General features: G+C 42.7%; 1 protein-coding gene across 1 annotated transcript in view; it reads left to right on the top strand.

Moving 5' to 3' along the window:
• Nucleotides 1-20,530, top strand: part of CTTNBP2 (cortactin binding protein 2) — a 223,242-nt gene that overhangs the window by 29,853 nt on the left and 172,859 nt on the right. The window contains exon 2 of the mRNA XM_069764853.1: nucleotides 10,927-11,034. Coding sequence (XP_069620954.1) covers nucleotides 10,927-11,034 — 108 coding nt within the window. The remainder of the gene's footprint in view (nucleotides 1-10,926; nucleotides 11,035-20,530) is intronic.

Genomic DNA, 20,530 nt, shown 5'->3' with positions numbered 1-20,530 from the left:
GCCAGTGACTACTAGGGCGTATGGGAAGGATTGGTGGAGATTTTTATCAGTATCAGGTTCCAGTTTATCTGAGGAAATCCCAATTCAGAAGGTACTAGAGTTTCTTCAGAAAGGGCTAGAAAAAGGCTTAGCAACAAGCACCCTTAAAGTCCAGGTTGCAGCGCTGGGGGCCCTTTACAACTGTGACTTGGCGGGGAACCGCTGGATAAAGAGATTCATTAAGGCCTCGGCCAGATCTAGACCAGTGGTACACCATACTACACCTTCCTGGGATCTAAATCTAGTTCTCTCTGCACTAACCAAAGCACCTTTTGAGTCACTGTCCCAAGCCTCTTTAAAAATAATATCTCTCAAAACCTCCCTTCTTGTGGCACTAACGTCAGCATGGAGGATTAGTGACATGCAGGCCCTATCAGCATACCCACCTCTGACACGCATACTAGATGACAGAGTAATCCTTAAAACCAATCCATCCTACCTTCCTAAAGTGGCATCACGTTTACATAGATCTCAGGAAATCTCGTTACCCTCTTTCTGTCCAAAACCCAGAAATAGGAAAGAGGAACATCTACACACACTAGACGTTAAAAGATGTTTAGTCCAATATCTAGCAGCCACAAGGGACTATAGGACGGATAGGTCTCTGTTTGTTTGTTTTTCAGCGTCCAAATAAAGGGCATAGAGCGTCGAAGGCCACATTTGCAAGATGGATAAGGGACGCCATCATCCTCTCGTATTCGTCAAGTAATGAAGCCATTCCAGAGGAAGTCAGAGCTCATTGAACCAGATCGGTGGCGACCTCCTGGGCAGAGAGAGCAGGAGCATCAATTGAACAGATATGTAGGGCGGCCACTTGGTCGTCTCCTTCCACATTTTTTAAACACTACCAACTAGACCTGACTCCCTCTTCAGACCTCACCTTTGGCAGAAGGCTTTAAGAGGCAGTGGTCCCTCCCTAATGTACATCTATGAAATTCTCTCAGTGGTGCCATCATGGGGATAAGAGAATATTGTAGTTACTTACCGATAACGGTATTTCTCTGATCCCATGACGGCACCCATACATTCCCCCCCTTCACGTGTGAGTGTGAACACTAGAGTTGGTCTTAATACTTAGTCACGCGGTGCGTCTAATAAGTTAAAATTAAAATTTTGTTTGATAACATTTAAGTTACAGCTGAAGTTCTGTTAAGGCTCTGTAAACCAACTGATGTGGGAGAGAGGTACCGCCTTTTTCACCTGTAGGTTTCCTGTCCCTGAGGGCGGATCCCTCTCTCTCCGTGGTGCCGTCATGGGATCAGAGAAATACCGTTATCGGTAAGTAACTACGATATTTCTGCCCATAGCTGCACTTCCAGTAAGAGTGCAGTCAGATCACATCGCAATCGTCAGACCGGCCGGCGCCTCTTCTGAACTGAGCATGGCAGCATGTATTCTATGCAGCTGTCACGCTCAGGAGGGCTGACAGCCAGTCCGAGAACTGCGATCCTCTCACGGGTAACACTACAGTCTGACTGTACCCTTACACAGTAAAACATGTTTACAATGTGATTTACCTATAAACTAACGCTATATATACAGGTAAATAGCATTTTGGAGGTTACAAGTTTAACATTTAGAATTCAACAGTTATGCTTCAGGAACTGCCATAAAACTGTCATGTTCTTTGTAACCTAATCACCGCTCCTAAAGTTAGACGCACTCATGACATAATTGTTGGTCCCAACACGAATTTCTTCCCCCATGTGCACGCTAGCCACGGATGAATGTCCTTTTTTTTAACCTTCTTTAGAGGCTTCTTCACCCCAACATTTGTGAGTTCAGGCGACTTTTCTCTAATGTGCACCTTGATCGAAATAATGTGTACTTTTTCTTTTTCATCCTCCAACTTTTCATTTTTGTTTTTGAAAAAATGTCAAATATATCCTCTCCTATCGGAGCAGAGGGGTATAAGGAATGGTAGATGCTTGTAGTTAGTGACTAAAGGCACTCAGGCCTCTACAACTACACAAATACTAGGTGTGGGGGTCTCTTCTGTCTTTCCTTTGGTTTTTAACCCCTTCCCGACCTTTGACGCCACGTAGGCGTCATGAAAGTCGGTGCCAATCCGACCCATGACGCCTATGTGGCGTCATGGAAAGATCGCGTCCCTGCAGATCGGGTGAAAGGGTTAACTCCCATTTCACCTGATCTGCAGGGACAGGGGGAGTGGTAGTTTAGCCCAGGGGGGGTGGCTTCACCCCCCGTGGCTACGATAGCTCTGATTGGCTGTTGAAAGTGAAACTGCCAATCAGCGGTTTGTAATTTATAGGCTGAACTGGATGGACAAATGTCTTTTTTCGGCCTTACTAACTATGTTACTATGTTACTATGTTACTATGTAATATTTCACCTAAAAAAACTGGTGAAATATTACAATCCAGCCATGGCCGATGCTGCAATATCATCGGCCATGGCTGGAAACAATGGTGTACCCCCCCCACCGCCACCGATCGCCCCCCCCAGCCCTCCGATCTATGTTCCGCTCCCCTCCGTCCTGTGCTCTGCTCCCCCGTCCTGCCCGCTGCCCCCTTTCTCTGATGCCAGCCCCCCGTGCTCCGACGCTCCCCCCCCCCGTGCCCTGATCTCCCCCTCCCTTATACTTACCGGGCCTCCCGGTGTCCGTCCGTCTTCTCTCTGGGCGCCGCCATCTTCCAAAATGGCGGGCGCATGCGCAGTGGGCCCGCCGAATCTGCCGGCCGGCAGATTCGTTCCATGTACATTTTGATTTTTGATCACTGTGATAGGTTTTATCACAGTGATCAAAATAAAAAAAAAAGTAAATGACCCCCCCCCCCCCTTTATCACCCCCATAGGTGGGGACAATAATAAAATAAAGAAAATTTTTTTTTTTCCACTACAGTTAGAATTAGGGTTAGGGATGTGCACACGTATTCTGGTCCTCTGCGGATTTTTCCGCAGCGGTTTTTATAAATCCGCAGTGCAAAACCACTGCGGATTTATTGCGGCTTTACCGCGGTTTTTCTGCAGATTTCACTGCGGGTTTTCTATTGGAGCAGTTGTAAAACCGCTGTGGAATCCGCAGAAAGAAGTGGAATGTAAACCGCTGCGTTTCCGCGCAGTTTTTTCCGCAGCATGTGCGCAGCGTTTTTTGTAAACTCATGGGAAACTGCTGCGGACCCGCAGCGGCGGAAACGCTGTGGATCCGCAGCCTTTTCCACATCGTGTGCACATATCCTTAGAATTAGGCTTTATGCACACGGTGCGGATTTGGCTGCGGATCCGCAGCGGATTGGCCGCTGCGGATTCGTAGCAGTTTTCCATCAGCTTTACAGTTCCATGTAAACCTATGGAAAACAAAATCCGCTGTGCCCATCGTGCGGAAAATACCTCGCGGAAACGCTGCATTGTATTTTCCGCAGCATGTCAATTCTTTGTGCGGATTCCGCAGCGTTTTACACCTGTTCCTCAATAGGAATCCGCAGATGAAATCTGCACAAAAAACACTGGAAATCCACAGTAAATCCGCAGGTAAAACGCAGTGCCTTTTATCCGTGGATTTTTCAAAAATGGTGCGGAAAAATCTCACACGAATCCGTAACGTGGGCACATAGCCTTAGGGTTAGGGTTGGAATTAGGGCTAGGGTTGGAAATAGGGTTAAGATTAGGCTTGTGGTCAGGTTTATGGTTAGGGGTGTGTTGGGGTTAGGGTTTGGATTAGGGTTAGGATTATGGTTAGGGTTAGGGGTGTGTTGGGGTTAGGGCTGCAGTTAGGGGTGTGTTGGGGTTAGGGTTGTGATTAGGGTTATGGCTAGAGTTGAGATTAGGGTTAGAGGTGTGTTGGGGTTAGTGTTGGAGTTAGAATTGAGGGGTTTCCACTGTTTAGGCACATCAGGGGTCTCCAAACGCAACATGGCGCCACCATTGATTCCAGCCAATCTTGCGTTCAAAAAGTCAAATGGTGCTCCCTCCCTTCCGAGCCCCGACGTGCGCCAAAACAGTGGTTTACCCCCACATATGGGGTATCAGCGTACTCACGACAAACTGGGCAACAACTATTGGGGTCCAATTTCTCCTGTTACCCTTGTGAAAATAAAAAACTGCTTGCTAAAACTTCATTTTTGAGGAAAGAAAAATTATTTTTTTATTTTCACGGCTCTGCGTTATAAACTTCTGTGAAGCACTTGGGGGTTCAAAGTGCTCACCACATATCTAGATAAGTTCCTTGGGGGGTCTATTTTTCAAAATGGGGTCACTTGTGGGGGGTTTCTACTGCTTAGGCACATCAGTGGTTCTGCAAACGTAACATGATGCCCGCAGACCATTCCATCAAAGTCTGCATTCCAGAACGTCACTACTTCCCTTCTGAGCCCCGACGTGTGCCCAAATAGTGGTTCCCCCCACATATGGGGTATCGGCGTACTCGGGACAAACTGGACAAAAACTTTTGGGGTCCAATTTCTCCTGTTACTCTTGTGAAAATAAAAAATTGCGGGCTAAAAAATAATTTTTGAGGAAAGAAAAATGATTTTTTATTTTCACGGCTCTGCGTTCTAAACCTCTGTGAAGCACTTGGGGGTTTAAAGTGGTCACCGCACATCGTGGTTAGTTCCATGGGAGGTCTAGTTTCCAAAATAGGGTCACATGTGGGGGAGCTCAAATGTTTAGGCACACAGGTGCTCTCCAAACGCGACATGGTGTCAGCTAACGATTGGAGCTAATTTTTCATTCAAAAAGTCAAATGGCGCTCCTTCCCTTCCAAGCCCGGCCGTGTGCCCAAACAGTGGTTTACCCCCACATGTGAGGTATCACTGTACTCAGGAGAAATTGCCCAATAAATTTTAGGATCCATTTTATCCTGTTGCCCATGTGGAAATGAACAAATTGAGGCCAAAATAATTTTTTTGTGAAAAAAAGTACTTTTTCATTGTTATGGATCAATTTGTGAAGCACCTGGGGGTTCAAAGTGCTCACTATGCATCTAGATAAGTTCCTTGGGGGGGTCTAGTTTCCAAAATGGGGTCACTTGTGGGGGAGCTCCAATGTTTAGGCACACAGGGGCTCTCCAAACGTGACATGGTGTCCGCTAAAGATTGGAGCCAATTTTTCATTGAAAAAGTCAAATGGCGCTCCTTCCCTTCCGAGCCCTGTCGTGCGCCCAAACAGTGGTTTACCCCCACATATGGGGTATCGGCGTACTCAGGACAAATTGTTCAATAACTTTTGGTGTCCAGTTTCTCTTTTTACTCTTGGGAAAATAAAAAAATTGTTGCTAAAAGATCATTTTTGTGACTAAAAAGTGAAATGTTCATTTTTTCCTTCCATGTTGCTTCTGCTGCTGTGAAGCACCTGAAGGGTTAATAAACTTCTTGAATGTGGTTTTGAGCACCTTGAGGGGTGCAGTTTTTTAGAATGGTGTCACTTTTGGGTATTTTCAGCCATATAGACCCCTCAAACTGACTTCAAATGTGAGGTGGTCCCTAAAAAAAAATGGTTTTGTTAATTTTGCTGTAAAAATGAGAAATCGCTGGTCAACTTTTAACCCTTACAACTTCCTAGTTTGGAATTTTTTTTCACCACTTAGATAAAAAAATAACCTAGTCATGTTTGGTGTCTATGAACTCGTACTGACCTGGAGAATCATAATGGCAGGCCAGTTTTAGCATTTAGTGAACCTAGCAAAAAAGCCAAACAAAAAACCAATGTGGGATTGCACTTTTTTTGCAATTTCACCGCACTTGGAATTTTTTTCCCATTTTCTAGAACACGACATGCTAAAACCAATGATGTCGTTCAAAAGTACAACTCGTCCCGCAAAAAATAAGCCCTCACATGGCCAAATTGACAGAAAAATAAAAAAGTTATGGCTCTGGGAAGGAGGGGAGCGAAAAACGAACAAGGAAAAAAGAAAAATCCCCCGGTCATGAAGGGGTTAAGGTCAAAATAGGCTGGATTATGAAGGGGTTAAGGAGGCTTCTACTTGTGTCAGCGCTCAGTGATAGTAGTTGCTGACGTGTTATGAATTGAGAGTCAGCACCATTTCTTTTCTCAGTGTCTTCAGGTTATTAGCAATAAAAAGTGTGGAATCAATTGAACCAGTAAAATACCAACCAGGCCACCAAGGACATGAGTGGGTAGCAGACACATGGGGTTCACAGGTCATGTTAACTGTCTGACACAACACTGAACCATAGAATCATCAGGCTGTGCATTATGTTGAGCCACAGGCTGTTTACAGTGCTTGGCTATTTTATGATTCACAATATTTCTTTTTTTATACAATTATTATTGTGGGGAAATCCAAATGACTACATTCTCTTTATTTCCTGTAACAATACGCTTTCCGTATACTCATTATAGTCTCATCGTCAGGTGACCTCTATCCCCGGCCAGGGAAGAAAACAATGGAAAGGAACAGTCATTTCCCTGCACCTTGGATTTTCCATGGCCGTCCATTACAGTATCTGTACTTTATCAAGCATTCATACATTTTTACATTTCTCTGCAGCCCAGTAATATGGCTGTTTTACAGCACAGTAAACGCTGACAAGCAGTTGACACTGACTGCAAGATGCCTGGGAGATGAATCGTGCAGAAACATAGGGAGTATTTATTTTTCTAAATTTCTGCAGACCAATGCATATTTTATCCAATGCCTATCAAATATTAATGAAACGCTATTTGGGTTGTGTATCTTTAAGACTGGATCACTACAGCGTCATGTCTCCATTGAAGTGTTTGAAAGGGTTGGTGCTTGCAATTTTTTGGGAACGCGGCCAATATTTTAATATATACAGAACGTGCAGTTGTAGGGCTTGGTGTGTATCAGGAGCGCGTGCTATGCTGTGAATAATTGTAATGAATGTAGTGAAATGTCAATATTTAAAGACGGGGTTATATTAGTCCTATAAGCATAAAGGAAAGTCAATAACCTTTTCCATGATGTTGTCCGTACAGATGTAACATTTTCACTTTTTTCATGCTGTTTGCTTTGGATTTAGGCACAATGTAGAGTTTCTTTTCCATCACTCGTATTATATTCTGTGATTTTAATATTCATACTTTATTTAGTTTCAGTTTTTGTATTAAACAGATGCTTCAAAATATTGTTTTGTCAAGTATGGTACATTGTATGGGATCTGAAGCAATAACTTTGCCTACCTTATAGTGTGCCTGTACAATAGGGATCACCAGAGTACACAAAGACACAAAAATGCTAACCATAGATATAATGATCATTAAAGGGAATCTGTCAGTAGGATCAACCCTCCTAGGCTGTATATATGGGCATATGGTCATAGGAGGCTGACTAAAATAACTTGGTATCTTTAATCCGATGTCCTATTTTACAGAAATCCACATTTTTCTTAATATGTAAATGAAATTAGCTGATAAGCACATAGATCTGTCAGGGAGATCTATGGGCCGGTCATAGATCTCCCTGAGAATCTGCCTCCAGAGCTTATTTTAAGTGAAAGGGGCCGTTACCAGTGTGAGACATGTAAACCAAGAGAACAGACTGTCAGTCATTACATGTCTCACACTGGTAATGGCCCCTTTCATGTAAAATTATCTCTGGAGGCAGATTCTCATGCAGATCAGTGTTCTGAACAGTTCATTTACATAAAAGAGAAACATTGATTTCTCTGGAATAAGACATCAGATTGCAGATATCAAGGTAACATTTTATTCAGCTTCCTATGACCTACATGCCCATATGGACGGCTTAGGAGGGCTGATCCTACTGACAGATTCCCTCTAAACTATGTCTGTAGCAATGTAATGGTTTCTTCATTGCTTCCACTTGTGATGACCTGCTTCCAAGTAATAATAATAAGGTGGCACCATTGAAAAGTTTATATTGCCCAATCTTCCATCAGATCATCATACAGTATCGACAGAGACCTGAATCCAAGGTTGGACATGTGAGATGATGAAGGACAATAGTAGCAACAATGAGTACAATTTTCCACATGGAAGCATGTTATCAATCTCTCTATAAGTAAACCGCCTTCAGGCATCCTGATTTTAAGTGATCATATTTCTGATTTGATTCTCACACCATTTTTGCACAGCTCCAACAAAGTGGGTAGGACGGGGTGTGGTAACCCTCCACCTGTCAAATTCATGACACGCAGCGATCTTCAGGCAGCAAATCTTATTCCAGTTCTAAATTGCAATAAGATTTGTAGTGAGGATCACACCGAGGTTTCTTCATGAATCAAGAGCGTCTGCCTCCAGCACACATCCTCCTTAAGACCACCGTTTTTTTTACACCAGACTTCATGCCTTTTGTATGACTCCAGTATCATTAGCAATTATTGTACAGTTGTGCAACTTGTGGGTGGCATTATTAGCCTATCTCTATTGTCTTAAAAAGGACCTGTCAGCCGGTGAAAAGTGGCCTTATTTTATTCCCGTTGCTCCCCTGAGTGCCATGTGGTTCTAAAGATATGGAGATAAAAAAAGACAAAAAATCCAGCTACTGCAAAAATGTTCTTTTAGGAAAACAAGTGAAAAAATATTAAAAACATCATTTATTTAAATGCTCTAAAAACTGGACTTTAGCTAGACTTTTTGGCTATGTATTCATGCTTATCTGAAGCCGGAGCCAGATTTTGTCCGTGCTCCACACCCCTTGTGGATGATTGTCTACACTGGTGAGCTGATGTGGACTTTGTTTTTTTTCTTTTACTAACCTAGAGTTATGGACCTTTTTATTTAGTGCTAATTTTTGTGGTCTTTACAAAGGGGCATGGCTCACAGAATAATAGCCTAAAGACCTGCCCACGGAGAATTGTAAGCCACTCCCCCTCATCAATGAAATGAAAATGAGCACTTAATAACAAGGTCCACATCTCTGGAGATGTATGGCATAGTTGCAATCAGAAGTGGGAATAAAATAGGTGCAAAATCTGTCCATTTTCAACTGGCTTGGCTAAAGGCAGTAAATGCTATGAAATGCCAAACTCTAGGGTAGCTGGTTGAATGTCCAGTCACCGGAGTACCACCAATCTGGTGGTCTGCATTAGCCTCTTTACCTTTCTGCAGTGGTCTTGTGTCGTAGACTTTAGCATCACCTCCGAGGTGAGTGATTGGCTCTAGCAGTCATATGTGATCACAGCAGGAAAATTTAGACTGTCAGCGAGTACCATATCTGCAACACTGGCGCCAAAAGGAATTTAATAGTTTTGTTCTTTTTTTTTTGCACTTATTGACTTTTTTTTGGTTGCCCCTGGAAAAATCCTTTAACCAGTTCCTGACATGAATGGGGCGGGCTCCCCTTAATGTTTTAGGTGCCAGAAGTAGCAGTGCTTTGGACTTGTGTTCGCTGCGTCCAAAGCGCTGCCTTCTATTGAACGCTGGTGAATCCATATGTGTTCACTGAACTGTGTGGATTTATCGCATCCTATACATTCTTTTGATGAAATTTCGGTTGATGACTTGAAAGACTCGCTGCATGTGAGTCGCCACGGGTGATCCGCAGACGCACATACATGCATAGTGGACATGGGATCTCTGGAAATCCCATGCACTGTGCTGTAACAACTGGTCGCCGCGGTTTTGACATTGCATAAATACATAGCGTCCAACCTGTAGCAATTCCTGATTAGCATGTACCCTTATACAGCCAGCACCTGCCTCTATGTAGTACAGCTACTTCTGATCACTGTTGTTTAACCATTTCAATGCTGCTGTGAATCTCTGCTATAGGGGCCTGGGCTTCATACAGTGGGGAAAATAAGTATTTGATCCCTTTCTGATTTTGTAAGTTTGCCCACTGACAAAGACATGAACAGTCTATAATTTTAAGGGTATGTTACTTTTAACATTGAGAGACAGAATATCAAAAATAAAATCCAGAAAACCATATATAAATTTATTTGCATTTTTCAGTGAGAAATAAGTATTTGATCCCCTACCAACCATTAAGAGTTCTGGCTCCTACAGACCAGTTAGTTGCTCTTAATCAACTCGTTACCTGCATTACAGACAGCTGTCTTACATAGTCTCCTTTATAAAAGACTCCTGTCCATAGACTCAATAATTCAGACTCTATCTTCCACAACATGGGCAAGACCAAAGAGCTTTCTAAGGATGTCAGGGACAAGATCATAGACCTGAACAAAGCTAGAATGGGCTACAAAACTATAAGTAAGAAGTTGGGTGAGAAGGAGATAACTGTTGGTGTAATAGTAAGAAAATGGAAGAAATATAAAATGACTGTCAATCGACATCGATTTGGGGCACCCTGCAAAATCTCATCTCGTGAGGTATCCTTAATCATGAGGAAATCCCATCCACTATGCTGTAACAGCTGGACGCTGCGGGATGGACGGCTGCGCAAGTGCGCAGCATCCAACCCGCAGAATTTACTAACCGTGGGCCCCTACCCTTAGTCTACTGAAGCTCCATATACATATATCCGAAGGGAAATGCATTGGGACATACAACAGTCTGTTCTCAGGGAGGTATTCTGGCTTATGTCTCTGTCTCTGTCTCTTTATCCGGTGTGGTTAGCTACCCCCAGCTGACTGACCAAGGTGACACGTGGCTTGGTTATAGGCAGAGCCAGCCAGGTGCACCTACTCACAGCCTGCACTTATATGCACATGTACACGAACACACACATACTGTATTTATACACTAATAATATGAAAAAAAAACAATTGCTCTTGGAAAAAAAGGGGGAAAAGAAAAGAGCCAAATTAAAATTAATTTTGAAGGAAGGGGTTAATGTTTTATTACCACTAACATGATAAACAATATTTTTTCCAGTTCTCACACTTAAGTTAATGTAATAAGCTTAGCTACTCCTCCACATTTCCCAGTCTTGATAAATCTTTGCCATTGTTTGTTCAGAACATGCCGGTCAGAAGCATCTAATCAGCTGTTTTTATAATGACTTCTCTTTTCAATTTGTAGGCGAAAGATTTTAATATGGAAAATTTGAGCAAGCCGGAACTGCGTTTTCTTTTAAGTATATTAGAAGGAGAGTTGGAAGCAAGGGACCTTGTGATAGAAGCATTAAGGGTAAGTTTTATTTCTCATGCTGTGTCTTGTTTTTTTAATAATGCAATACACATTTTAATGAGCGTACAGAGTAGAAAATGTATTATCAAAATGTACAGATATTCGGATTACTAAACCATTGGGGAACCTAGGTTTGATACTTATGTGTAGGAATAGCCACGGAGAGAGTCACAAACATTGTAACATTATTAGGGCCCCTTGTAATCCTTCTGTTAATTTGATGTCATTGAGGTGCTAGCTGTAGAGCATTGTCCTCAGTTGGCCCTAACATACATTACTGGTGCACCAGTCCTCCGATAAGTGTGATCCTTGTACCGTGATATTGGTCCCCTTTAGGCTTGAGCGAAACGGATCGGACAAATTCAAAAGTCGCCGACTTTTGGCAAAGTCGGGTTTCATGAAACCCGACCCAATCCTAGTGTGGGATCGGCCATGCGGTCGGCGATCTTCGCGCCAAAGTCGCGTTTCGTATGACGCGTTTGGCGCCATTTTTTTCAGCCAATGAAGGAGCGTGGGCAGAGTGATGACATAGGTCTTAGGGGCGTGGACGCCTATCGCCATCTTGTCGCTTGTGCGCTGTAGCGATTTGCAATGTGTAACACCAGCTTTTCTGTTCAGGGACGGAGGGGAGAGAGAGGGATAGGGAGAGATGTTATATTTCCATAATGTTTCAATTACATGACCAAATCCTAGGAGCCAAAATCTGTTTTTTTTTTTATTTTTTAGAAGATTTATTTTAATATCTTGTTTTTCCTAACCTGTATGTGTCACATTCATCTGCAGTTTGGGTGGTAGTATAATGATGACGTCACTAGGGTTCTTTTCCTAGAATCTATGTTCTATTTCTACACTGTTGTCATGGTGAGCTACCAGCATTTAGAGGATCTAAGTCACTATATTTCATCCAGCCTGCTTTGCAGTCTTTAGTTGACTAATGGTCTCCAGGTTGGTTTGCAAAATTACATAAGACAGAAATAGTTGTCAGCTCACCTTGTGACACTTCGGTTGCATTGCAAGGTACTGAGCCACATGTAGTCGAACATATAACAAAATAGCCAACATCCGATATGCGATTGTCACGATACGTATTTCGACCCAACGGGGTTTGGTAGCGGACGGCACAACAAACTCACAACAGGATGGAAAAGGGGGAGGAAGGCCCTATCAATAGGGAAATTAAGAAATGGTTACCTCCTGCTCAAAGCTAAGCCTGTCCCTGCACTCCTCTAATGCCCTAAGTGGGTCCTTTTCCCCACCGCCGTCAGGAACCTCGTCCCTAGGTGCACTGGCCGGCAAGGAGCACTAGCTTCACCACTGCAGATGGTACCACACAGGGGATAGTGACAAAAACGAAAGGGATGAGGGAAAAACACCACACTTAGCTTCCAGACTCAGCTGCCAAGCTCCACATCGCAGATGACACTGAAGAGGACCTCAAATAGCTGATACATGCTGGCACCAGAGAGCTTCTCACAAATCGACTGGTCTCCAGAGAAACTCTATCAGCAACAGTCAGCTGATGCATCAGGTGACCATTTAAAGGATGGTGGGAGTGGTCACCACCCACATCAGCTGACCCAGCAGCACTGCAGTTACACCAGATTGCCAGCATGGGAAAAACTGACATTAAAGGGAACCTGTCACCACCCCAGGCATTTGTAACTAAAAGAGCCACCTTGTGCTGCACTAATGCTGCATTCTGACAAGGTGGCTCTTTTAGTTCGGGTCCCTGGCACTGCTGAAAGAATAGTTTTTGAAATTTGTCCCTCATACCATGAAATCGCCACGGGGGGCAGCTCTTTCCCCCCTAATCCAGACGCTTCACAGCCATCAATCATGGCTTCTGGGCGCCGCCTCCTCTTCTTCCTTCATTCGGGTCCCTGGCTGCTTTTAGTTACAAACGCCTGGGGGGGGGGTGACAGGTTCCCTTTAACCCCTGATGGTCCTGAAAAGAAAAAGGCTACTTTTAAAACGTGAATCCAGAGCTGCCACGAATCCAAAAATGGATCGTGACAGCGCTAAACCATTTTGGCTTTATTTCATCCTTTTTAAAATTATGGGTCTTTACATATAGTGAAGACCTAAATTTGCCATGTAACGCGTTTGAGGCCTATTCAGTCCTTGGTCATAACCAACTAAGTCTAAGGGCTTATAGGTCTAACTCATGTCTTCGTTGATTTAAAAGCATGAAATAAAGCTGGATTTTTTTTATTGCATGTTGGATGCTGTCTATTTTTACAACTGTTTTCAAAGGAACTGTAAAAGTCCAAGTGAAGTGTCACCAGTGCATGTGGAGTTTTGCAAAATGATCTAACAATTGTAAAGCATGTGGATTTTTTTCACATAAAGATACATCAAACGTTAATGCAGAGAAAAGCTAATCTTTTATCTCAAAATAAAATGTACAAAGTGGACCCTAAGATAATGATGAATTTATTAAAATCGGATTTCCCCATTTGTAGAATATTACACCGTAAACTCCGTACTGCAAATGAAATTAACTGCGTTACTTCAAAGCTGGATATGAATGTACTATATCTTGTGTCCATAATATACTGCTCCAATTTTCAGCAATCCCTAAGGCAACAGTTAGTGGACAGTAGTGTGGACAGCTACGTGATATTTTGGGTTGGCTGCACATTGTCAGCCTATGGGACCCATCATACTGTTTATAAAGCAGTGTTTGAAAAATGTTTCATAATGAAAAGAGATGCCAATGGAGTGCTAGAATGTAGAACATGTTCATTTTATGTGGATTAGGAGCAAATTTTAAAAGAAAAAATAACTCTTGTTCTAGAGGACAGCGCACGCCATAATTCTAGTGTGAAATGCGCTTGCACTGGCTTTTAGGTGAATGGTGATCAGGCTGACTTAACAGTGCGTTGTGGATGATGTAGGGGAAATCGCATTTAATGGGGCTGCATTATAAGTTTAACAGGAGATGCTGAGGACAGTCTGCCCATGAGTCTGCCCATGAGTCTGCCCATGAGTCTGCCCATGAGTCTGCCCATGAGTCTGCCCATGAGTCTGCCCATGAGTCTGCCCATGAGTCTGCCCATGAGTCTGCCCGGCTGAGTTGATTAAATGAGTGCACATTTAGAAACCTGTTTTTATGGCTAACAAAGGGGTGGAAGCTGTTTAGTATGGACAACCTGCTGACAGGTTCCCTTTTAATAGATTTTTTGGGTTACCATTCTATTCGATTTGTTTCCATCATGTTCTAGGCCTAATGTAGTTTTCTTTTTCTAAATCTGTCCAAAACTCTGACATGTGCACGCACTTCTGCATGTGATAGCTGGAGGGTACACATCCTTTTACAAAAGCGCTGTAAAGTACTCTCGTTATAGAAATTTCTAAAGCTCTTTTATACAAGATACATCACAAGTACATTTTATCTGAAATAAGCCAATTAAAGTATCATCTGAGAATGTGCAGAGCGTGACCTGGCCCTTAGGCCTCATTGTGCTTATGGCCACTGCTTCTACCTCTTCTTTGAGGCTGGTATGAGGCTATTAATAATCCAAGACTTTTTTTATATTAAATACATAAGACATTCAAACTGCAGGAAGCAATTTTTCAGGCACTTTGTACTAGCAAGAAAATATCTACAGAGCAGCTTCTTCCTAGGGGTTTTTTAGAAGCTGAGCAGTTTGATGTTATTTGATCCTTTTACAAGGCTGCCCTTGACCAAGGAAGAGTGTTCTTCTTCCACTCACAAATATACAACTGAGAATAAATCTGGGATTTTAATCTTCTTTTAGAAACCTTATCATCATCACCCTCCGAATCATTTTAGTTAGGTATATCTCTGAAAGTTAAGACACTTTTCCTGATGAGCACCATCTCCTTGGAAAAGAAGGGTTGTTGACCATGACCACTAAAGATTCATTTTGAATTTCACAACTTATTTGTCGCTATTTTGAGATCATCTAAAGCCACAGACAGTTTGTAAAGTATGATGACAAGCTCAAGTGGGCAATTTCCAGAGCTTAACACATAAAATAGCCCATGTCTTGGAGCTGAGCCAGTCTGGCTCAAGTTTTTGCAGCGGTCTGGAACGACAGAGTTGAATCACAGTGAATTTGGTTTGAACTCTGTTACAAAAAGTCAGAAAAACACTGACTTCACAGGAAGTCCTTGCAAGAAATTTGAAGCCTGTTAAAAATTCAGACCTTACTACACATTAGACTCTAAAAGTTCTAGCTTTCCTCAGGCGTTTCCAAATTGAAAGATGTGTTATCTGCGGCATGCAGTAAAAACCATGCACCCACTACCTCCATCTACCCACAGAATAGCGCAGTTAATGGCCACCTCGTTCAGGAGTGATGTTGGCCATATGCTGCAACGTGAGCTCCCAGCCGAAGGCCGAGTCCAGTTCAGTATTGGTCCCTCATCCAGAGAAAAGGATGATTTTTCTTCTGTATAGTGTTCTGTATGTGGTTTTCACATAGATCCATTAATTTTTTTTACATCTGAATGCCATACGTTTTTTACTTGCACAATTAACAAAAATTATTAAGTTCTGAATTACTTTGCTGTGTAGTCTTTGCAATGAATCCATTAAAAACAATGCTGTCTTTATGGCATCTGTATTTTTTTTTTTTTATGTGCCCGTTGAAAATTGGTCACCAAGTCTTATCTGAAAAACAGAAGAGATTAGTCCATGGTACTCTTTTTTCACAATGGCACTCGGTCTGTGTAGAAACACGTTCATCTAAACTGGTCCAGTTGTATTGTTTTGCAGATGGACAGCATGCGGTTGTGTGAACCTGGCCTTTATATATACATCATTAACCCCTTCATGACCAGGGGATTTTTCGTTTTTCCGTGTTCGTTTTTCGCTCCCCTCCTTCCCAGAGCCATAACTTTTTTATTTTTCCGTCAATTTGGCCATGTGAGGGCTTATTTTTTGCGGGACGAGTTGTACTTTTGAACGACATCATTGGTTTTAGCATGTCGTGTACTAGAAAACGGGAAAAAAATTCCAAGTGCGGTGAAATTGCAAAAAAAGTGCAATCCCACATTGGTTTTTTGTTTGGCTTTTTTGCTAGGTTCACTAAATGCTAAAAATGATTTGCCATTATGATTCTCCAGGTCATTACGAGTTCATAGACACCAAACATGACTAGGTTATTTTTTATCTAAGTGGTGAAAAAAAATTCCAAACTTTGCTAAAAAAAAAAAAAAAAAAATTGCGCCATTTTCCGATACTCGTAGCGTCTCCATTTTTCGTGATCTGGGGTCGGTTGAGGGCTTATTTTTTGCGTGCCGAGATGACGTTTTTAATGATAGCATTTCGGTGCAGATACGTTCTTTTGATCGCCCGTTATTGCATTTTAATGCAATGTCGCGGCGACCAAAAAAACGTAATTCTGGCGTTTCGAGTTTTTTTCCCGCTACGCTGTTTAGCGATCAGGTTAATACTTTTTTTATTTGATAGATCGGGCAATTCTGAGCGCGGCGATACCAAATATGCGTAGATTTGATATTTTTTTTATTGATTTATTTTGATTGGGGCGAAAGGGGGGTGATTTAAACTTTTATGTTTTTTTTTATTTTTTTCACATTTTTTTTAAACTTTTTTTTTTAACTTTTGCCATGCTTCAATAGCCTCCATGAGAGGCTAGAAGCAGGCACAAGCCGATCGGCTCTGCTACATAGCAGCGATCTGCTGATCGCTGCTATGTAGCAGAATTGCACGTGTGCTGTGAGCGCCGACCACAGGGTGGCGCTCACAGCGACGGGCAATCAGTAACCATAGAGGTCTCAAGGACCTCTATGGCTACAATGGAGACGCATCGCCGACCCCCGGACATGTGACGGGGGTCGGCGATGACGTCATTTCCGGCCGCCCGGCCGGAAGCGGTAGTTAAATGCCGCTGTCTGCGTTTGACAGCGGCATTTAACTAGTTAATAGGTGCGGGCAGATCGCGATTCTGCCCGCGCCTATTACGGGCACATGTCAGCTGTTCAAAACAGCTGACATGTCCCGGCTTTGGTGCGGGCTCACCGCGGAGCCCTGCATCAAAGCAGGGGAGCCGGCATCGGACGGTATAGTACGTCCGATGCCGGTAAGGGGTTAAAAGAAAAGCACAAACTAACCTTTAGCTAGTTAAGCTTTGTAGCAGAAGGGTGTTGACCTGTATTGTTAACACCTGTGTTTCTTTAAAACCTGTGCCAAGAGGTAATCATTGGCTACACCCATTTTATTCCCATGTAATGAATGACTTTGTAAATTATGTGACATCTTTCAAATGCCTGTACCTGTGCTTATACATCAGTAATGCAGATTGTGCCTAAAATGTATATGGAATTTTAAATTTTCTGCATATTACTCTACCATAGATTATAGTTAAGGTTTCTGTGCGATTTGAAATAACTGTGTTGTCCAGCGAAGTATTTTTTTATTTCTTATAACACTATAAAATAATAAAAAAAGGGGTCATACTTACTTACCCTACTGATTCCCTGCCATTAACACTAGGACTACTGGACTCGTGACCCCCGACTAGAACAACTGCAAGTAAGTAGTCAAAATGACTATACCAGTAGTCCTAGTGTTAACTCCCTCACCGTCTTCTCGGACAAATCCTGGGAATGATGGAGCCAAAGCATACTCCATTGGATATTGTTCTGGTTCTTGTTTGGCTGCAGTTGTTATATGTCTAGGTAGACCTTTTTTTTTCTTTTAAATGCAGGCATTTCCCAGCTATCTAGAAGTCAGTCTTTTTGGCGGAGAGATGGTGACTGACAAGGCTCTCCACTTCTGCATGTTCACTATTTCATGACAAATGCATTTTATTAACTATATGCACAGGAGAGTGAGAGGAGTGAGCCGTAAGACATAGTTTCATGAAGCTCGATCTGCTTATGTTATTGCACAGCTACACAGCTCAGTACTGCGGTATAATGTCTTCTTTACTGCTGCTTCTCATGCTTGTGAGCAGGGCTGTGGAGTCGGTAAGCCAAACCTCCGACTCCACAATTTCCATGACCCCGACTCCACCAGTATTGGCTCTGACTCCATGACTCCTCAGCCCTGCTTGTAAGAGATATCCTCTATCTCTGTGTGTGCTGTGTATAGGGTAATCTATGGCAGCTAATCCCACCACCTCAGAGAGAAATGAGAAATGAAGACTAGAAATGGTCTGATATAAACGTAGACTAGATAGTATAAAAATGCAACAAGAGCGTGAAACACTTTGTAAAGAAAGACTAGTCTAAGTTTGCGAACAGAAACGTCCAGAAAAGCTGATAAGGCATCAGTACCAACATATAGCGGTATCTATAGTCTTCAGAACTCCCTTGCAGAGCAATATGCCGTAAATCACATCTATCGGTGGCGCTCACATTAGAATTTCAAGTCAGGAAAGAAATATATCTTGGTACCGTTGGTTGGTTGATACAAAGGTATCAACCACTGAGGACTCTCAATTCTAAATAAATTTCAAGTCATGCATCCCAGAAAAAAAGAGAAAGCGGCACTCACAGGGTATGCGATTCATAAGTCCTTTATTTCCAGTTTATTAGAACAAAGACTAGCAGAGCGGAGGGCAGGGAGTGTGCAGCAGAGTACTAGAGCGGTGGCCGTTCTGCGCAGCTGCACTTAAATGAAGTGAAGCTCAGTTGCGCGAAATGGCCGCCATTCTCTGTTTCTTTCCTGCACACTCCCTGCCCTCCCCTCTGTTAGTCTTCTAGTGAACTGGAAATAAAGGATTTATGAATCGCATACCCTTTTTTCTTGGATGCATAGTATGGTAAGTTTGCATTGTCTAAAAGTAAGACTGTGCACACGTTGCACACACATGCAGAAATTTCTGCATCATTTCTGCATGTTTTGGCTGGAAAAACGAAACGTTTTTGATGTGTTTTTTTTTTGCCTGGGATTTTGACTGATTTGAGTGAAGTCAATCGTGAAAATGCAGAGAATTGACACGCTACAGATTATTTTCTGCACCAAATCTGCAAGTCAACAACACTCAGCGTGTGCATGACACGTCAGGTTTCACATTGACTTTGCTGGCGTTAGGATTGCTTCAGGTTTTCCTAGCAAATCTGCATGGCAAAAACGCGCCAAATCTGCAGCATGTGCACAAACCCTGTGACCGTTTTCTCTCTGATTGGTATTTGTGTATAAAGTAATAAACCACACACTCTGAATTAGCACACAGGCAGCCCAATAATGTACTAATTCTTCATTAATATATAAACAGGAGTGAAAGCGGCGCTGGTGAAATAGGGTGTATGAATACCTGCAGCGAATTAAAACAATCACCACCAGATTGTAAAAGAAAGTACCAAATAATAAAAGATTATTCGCGCTGGTATACCCTAAATAATAAATAACAGTCCAATTGCCAAAATAAGTAGTTTTTGAGATAAAATCGCATATGTAGTATAATCCGGGGATTCACATGGGTGTCATCCCACAACCCGTTCCTGCACTCGATAGTCCAATATCCAATTGTCACACAGTCAATGCCCCAATAAGAACATCAATGTGAATTACCAAATAAAAACATATTCCCGTCTCCTGCTAAAATTGTGACATACACTAAAACAATAATAATCCGTACCTTAGACGGTAAGAATCAGTCATCTCCTGGCTTGAATTAGTTTTCCGGCTGTGCTAAACAGCACATGCAAACTCTTTGCAGAAAGCTTGATGCCGGAGAGCTGCCCCGGCCGGTGGCAGCTAACTCCGGATGTCGGGTTCCAGTTGGTGGCGGAGATCCTGCGTCTTGGTCCGGCGACGCCGCGAGGTGCGAGTGGTGTGAGCGGCGCGTCTAGGACCTGTGTGACGTCAGTGATCAGGTGACCGCCCCACGTGACCGTGAAACTCCGTACGAATCGCTGTAAGGACCAAAAACTAACCTTGGAACCCGACCAACTGGAACCCGACCAACTGGAACCCGACATCCGGAGTTAGCTGCCACCGGCCGGGGCAGCTCTCCGGCATCAAGCTTTCTGCAAAGAGTTTGCATGTGCTGTTTAGCACAGCCGGAAAACTTCTTCAAGCCAGGAGATGACTGATTCTTACCGTCTAAGGTACGGATTATTATTGTTTTAGTGTATGTCACAATTTTAGCAGGAGACGGGAATATGTTTTTATTTGGTAATTCACATTGATGTTCTTATTGGGGCATTGACTGTGTGACAATTGGATATTGGACTATCGAGTGCAGGAACGGGTTGTGGGAAGACACCCATGTGAATCCCCGGATTATACTACATATGCGATTTTATCTCAAAAACTACTTATTTTGGCAATTGGACTGTTATTTATTATTTAGGTCATACCAGCGCGAATAATCTTTTATTATTTAATTCTTCATTAATATTTACTATTATGAACCATCTTTGGAGGCCTCTTTAGAACTGTCACCATGAATCCACTGACATTTAGGATTGTGTTTCCTCTTAAGTAAGTGGTAAGCAAGTTAGGTTATTAATACATACGAGAGCTTATGCTCTCTTCATAAAACTTAAGGTAACA

This window comes from Ranitomeya imitator, chromosome 4 (assembly GCF_032444005.1).
Source record: "Ranitomeya imitator isolate aRanImi1 chromosome 4, aRanImi1.pri, whole genome shotgun sequence".
Classification (NCBI taxonomy): domain Eukaryota; kingdom Metazoa; phylum Chordata; class Amphibia; order Anura; family Dendrobatidae; genus Ranitomeya; species Ranitomeya imitator.
The sequence above is the reverse complement of the archived record's forward strand: the minus strand, read 5'-3'. Positions and strand labels throughout refer to the sequence as shown.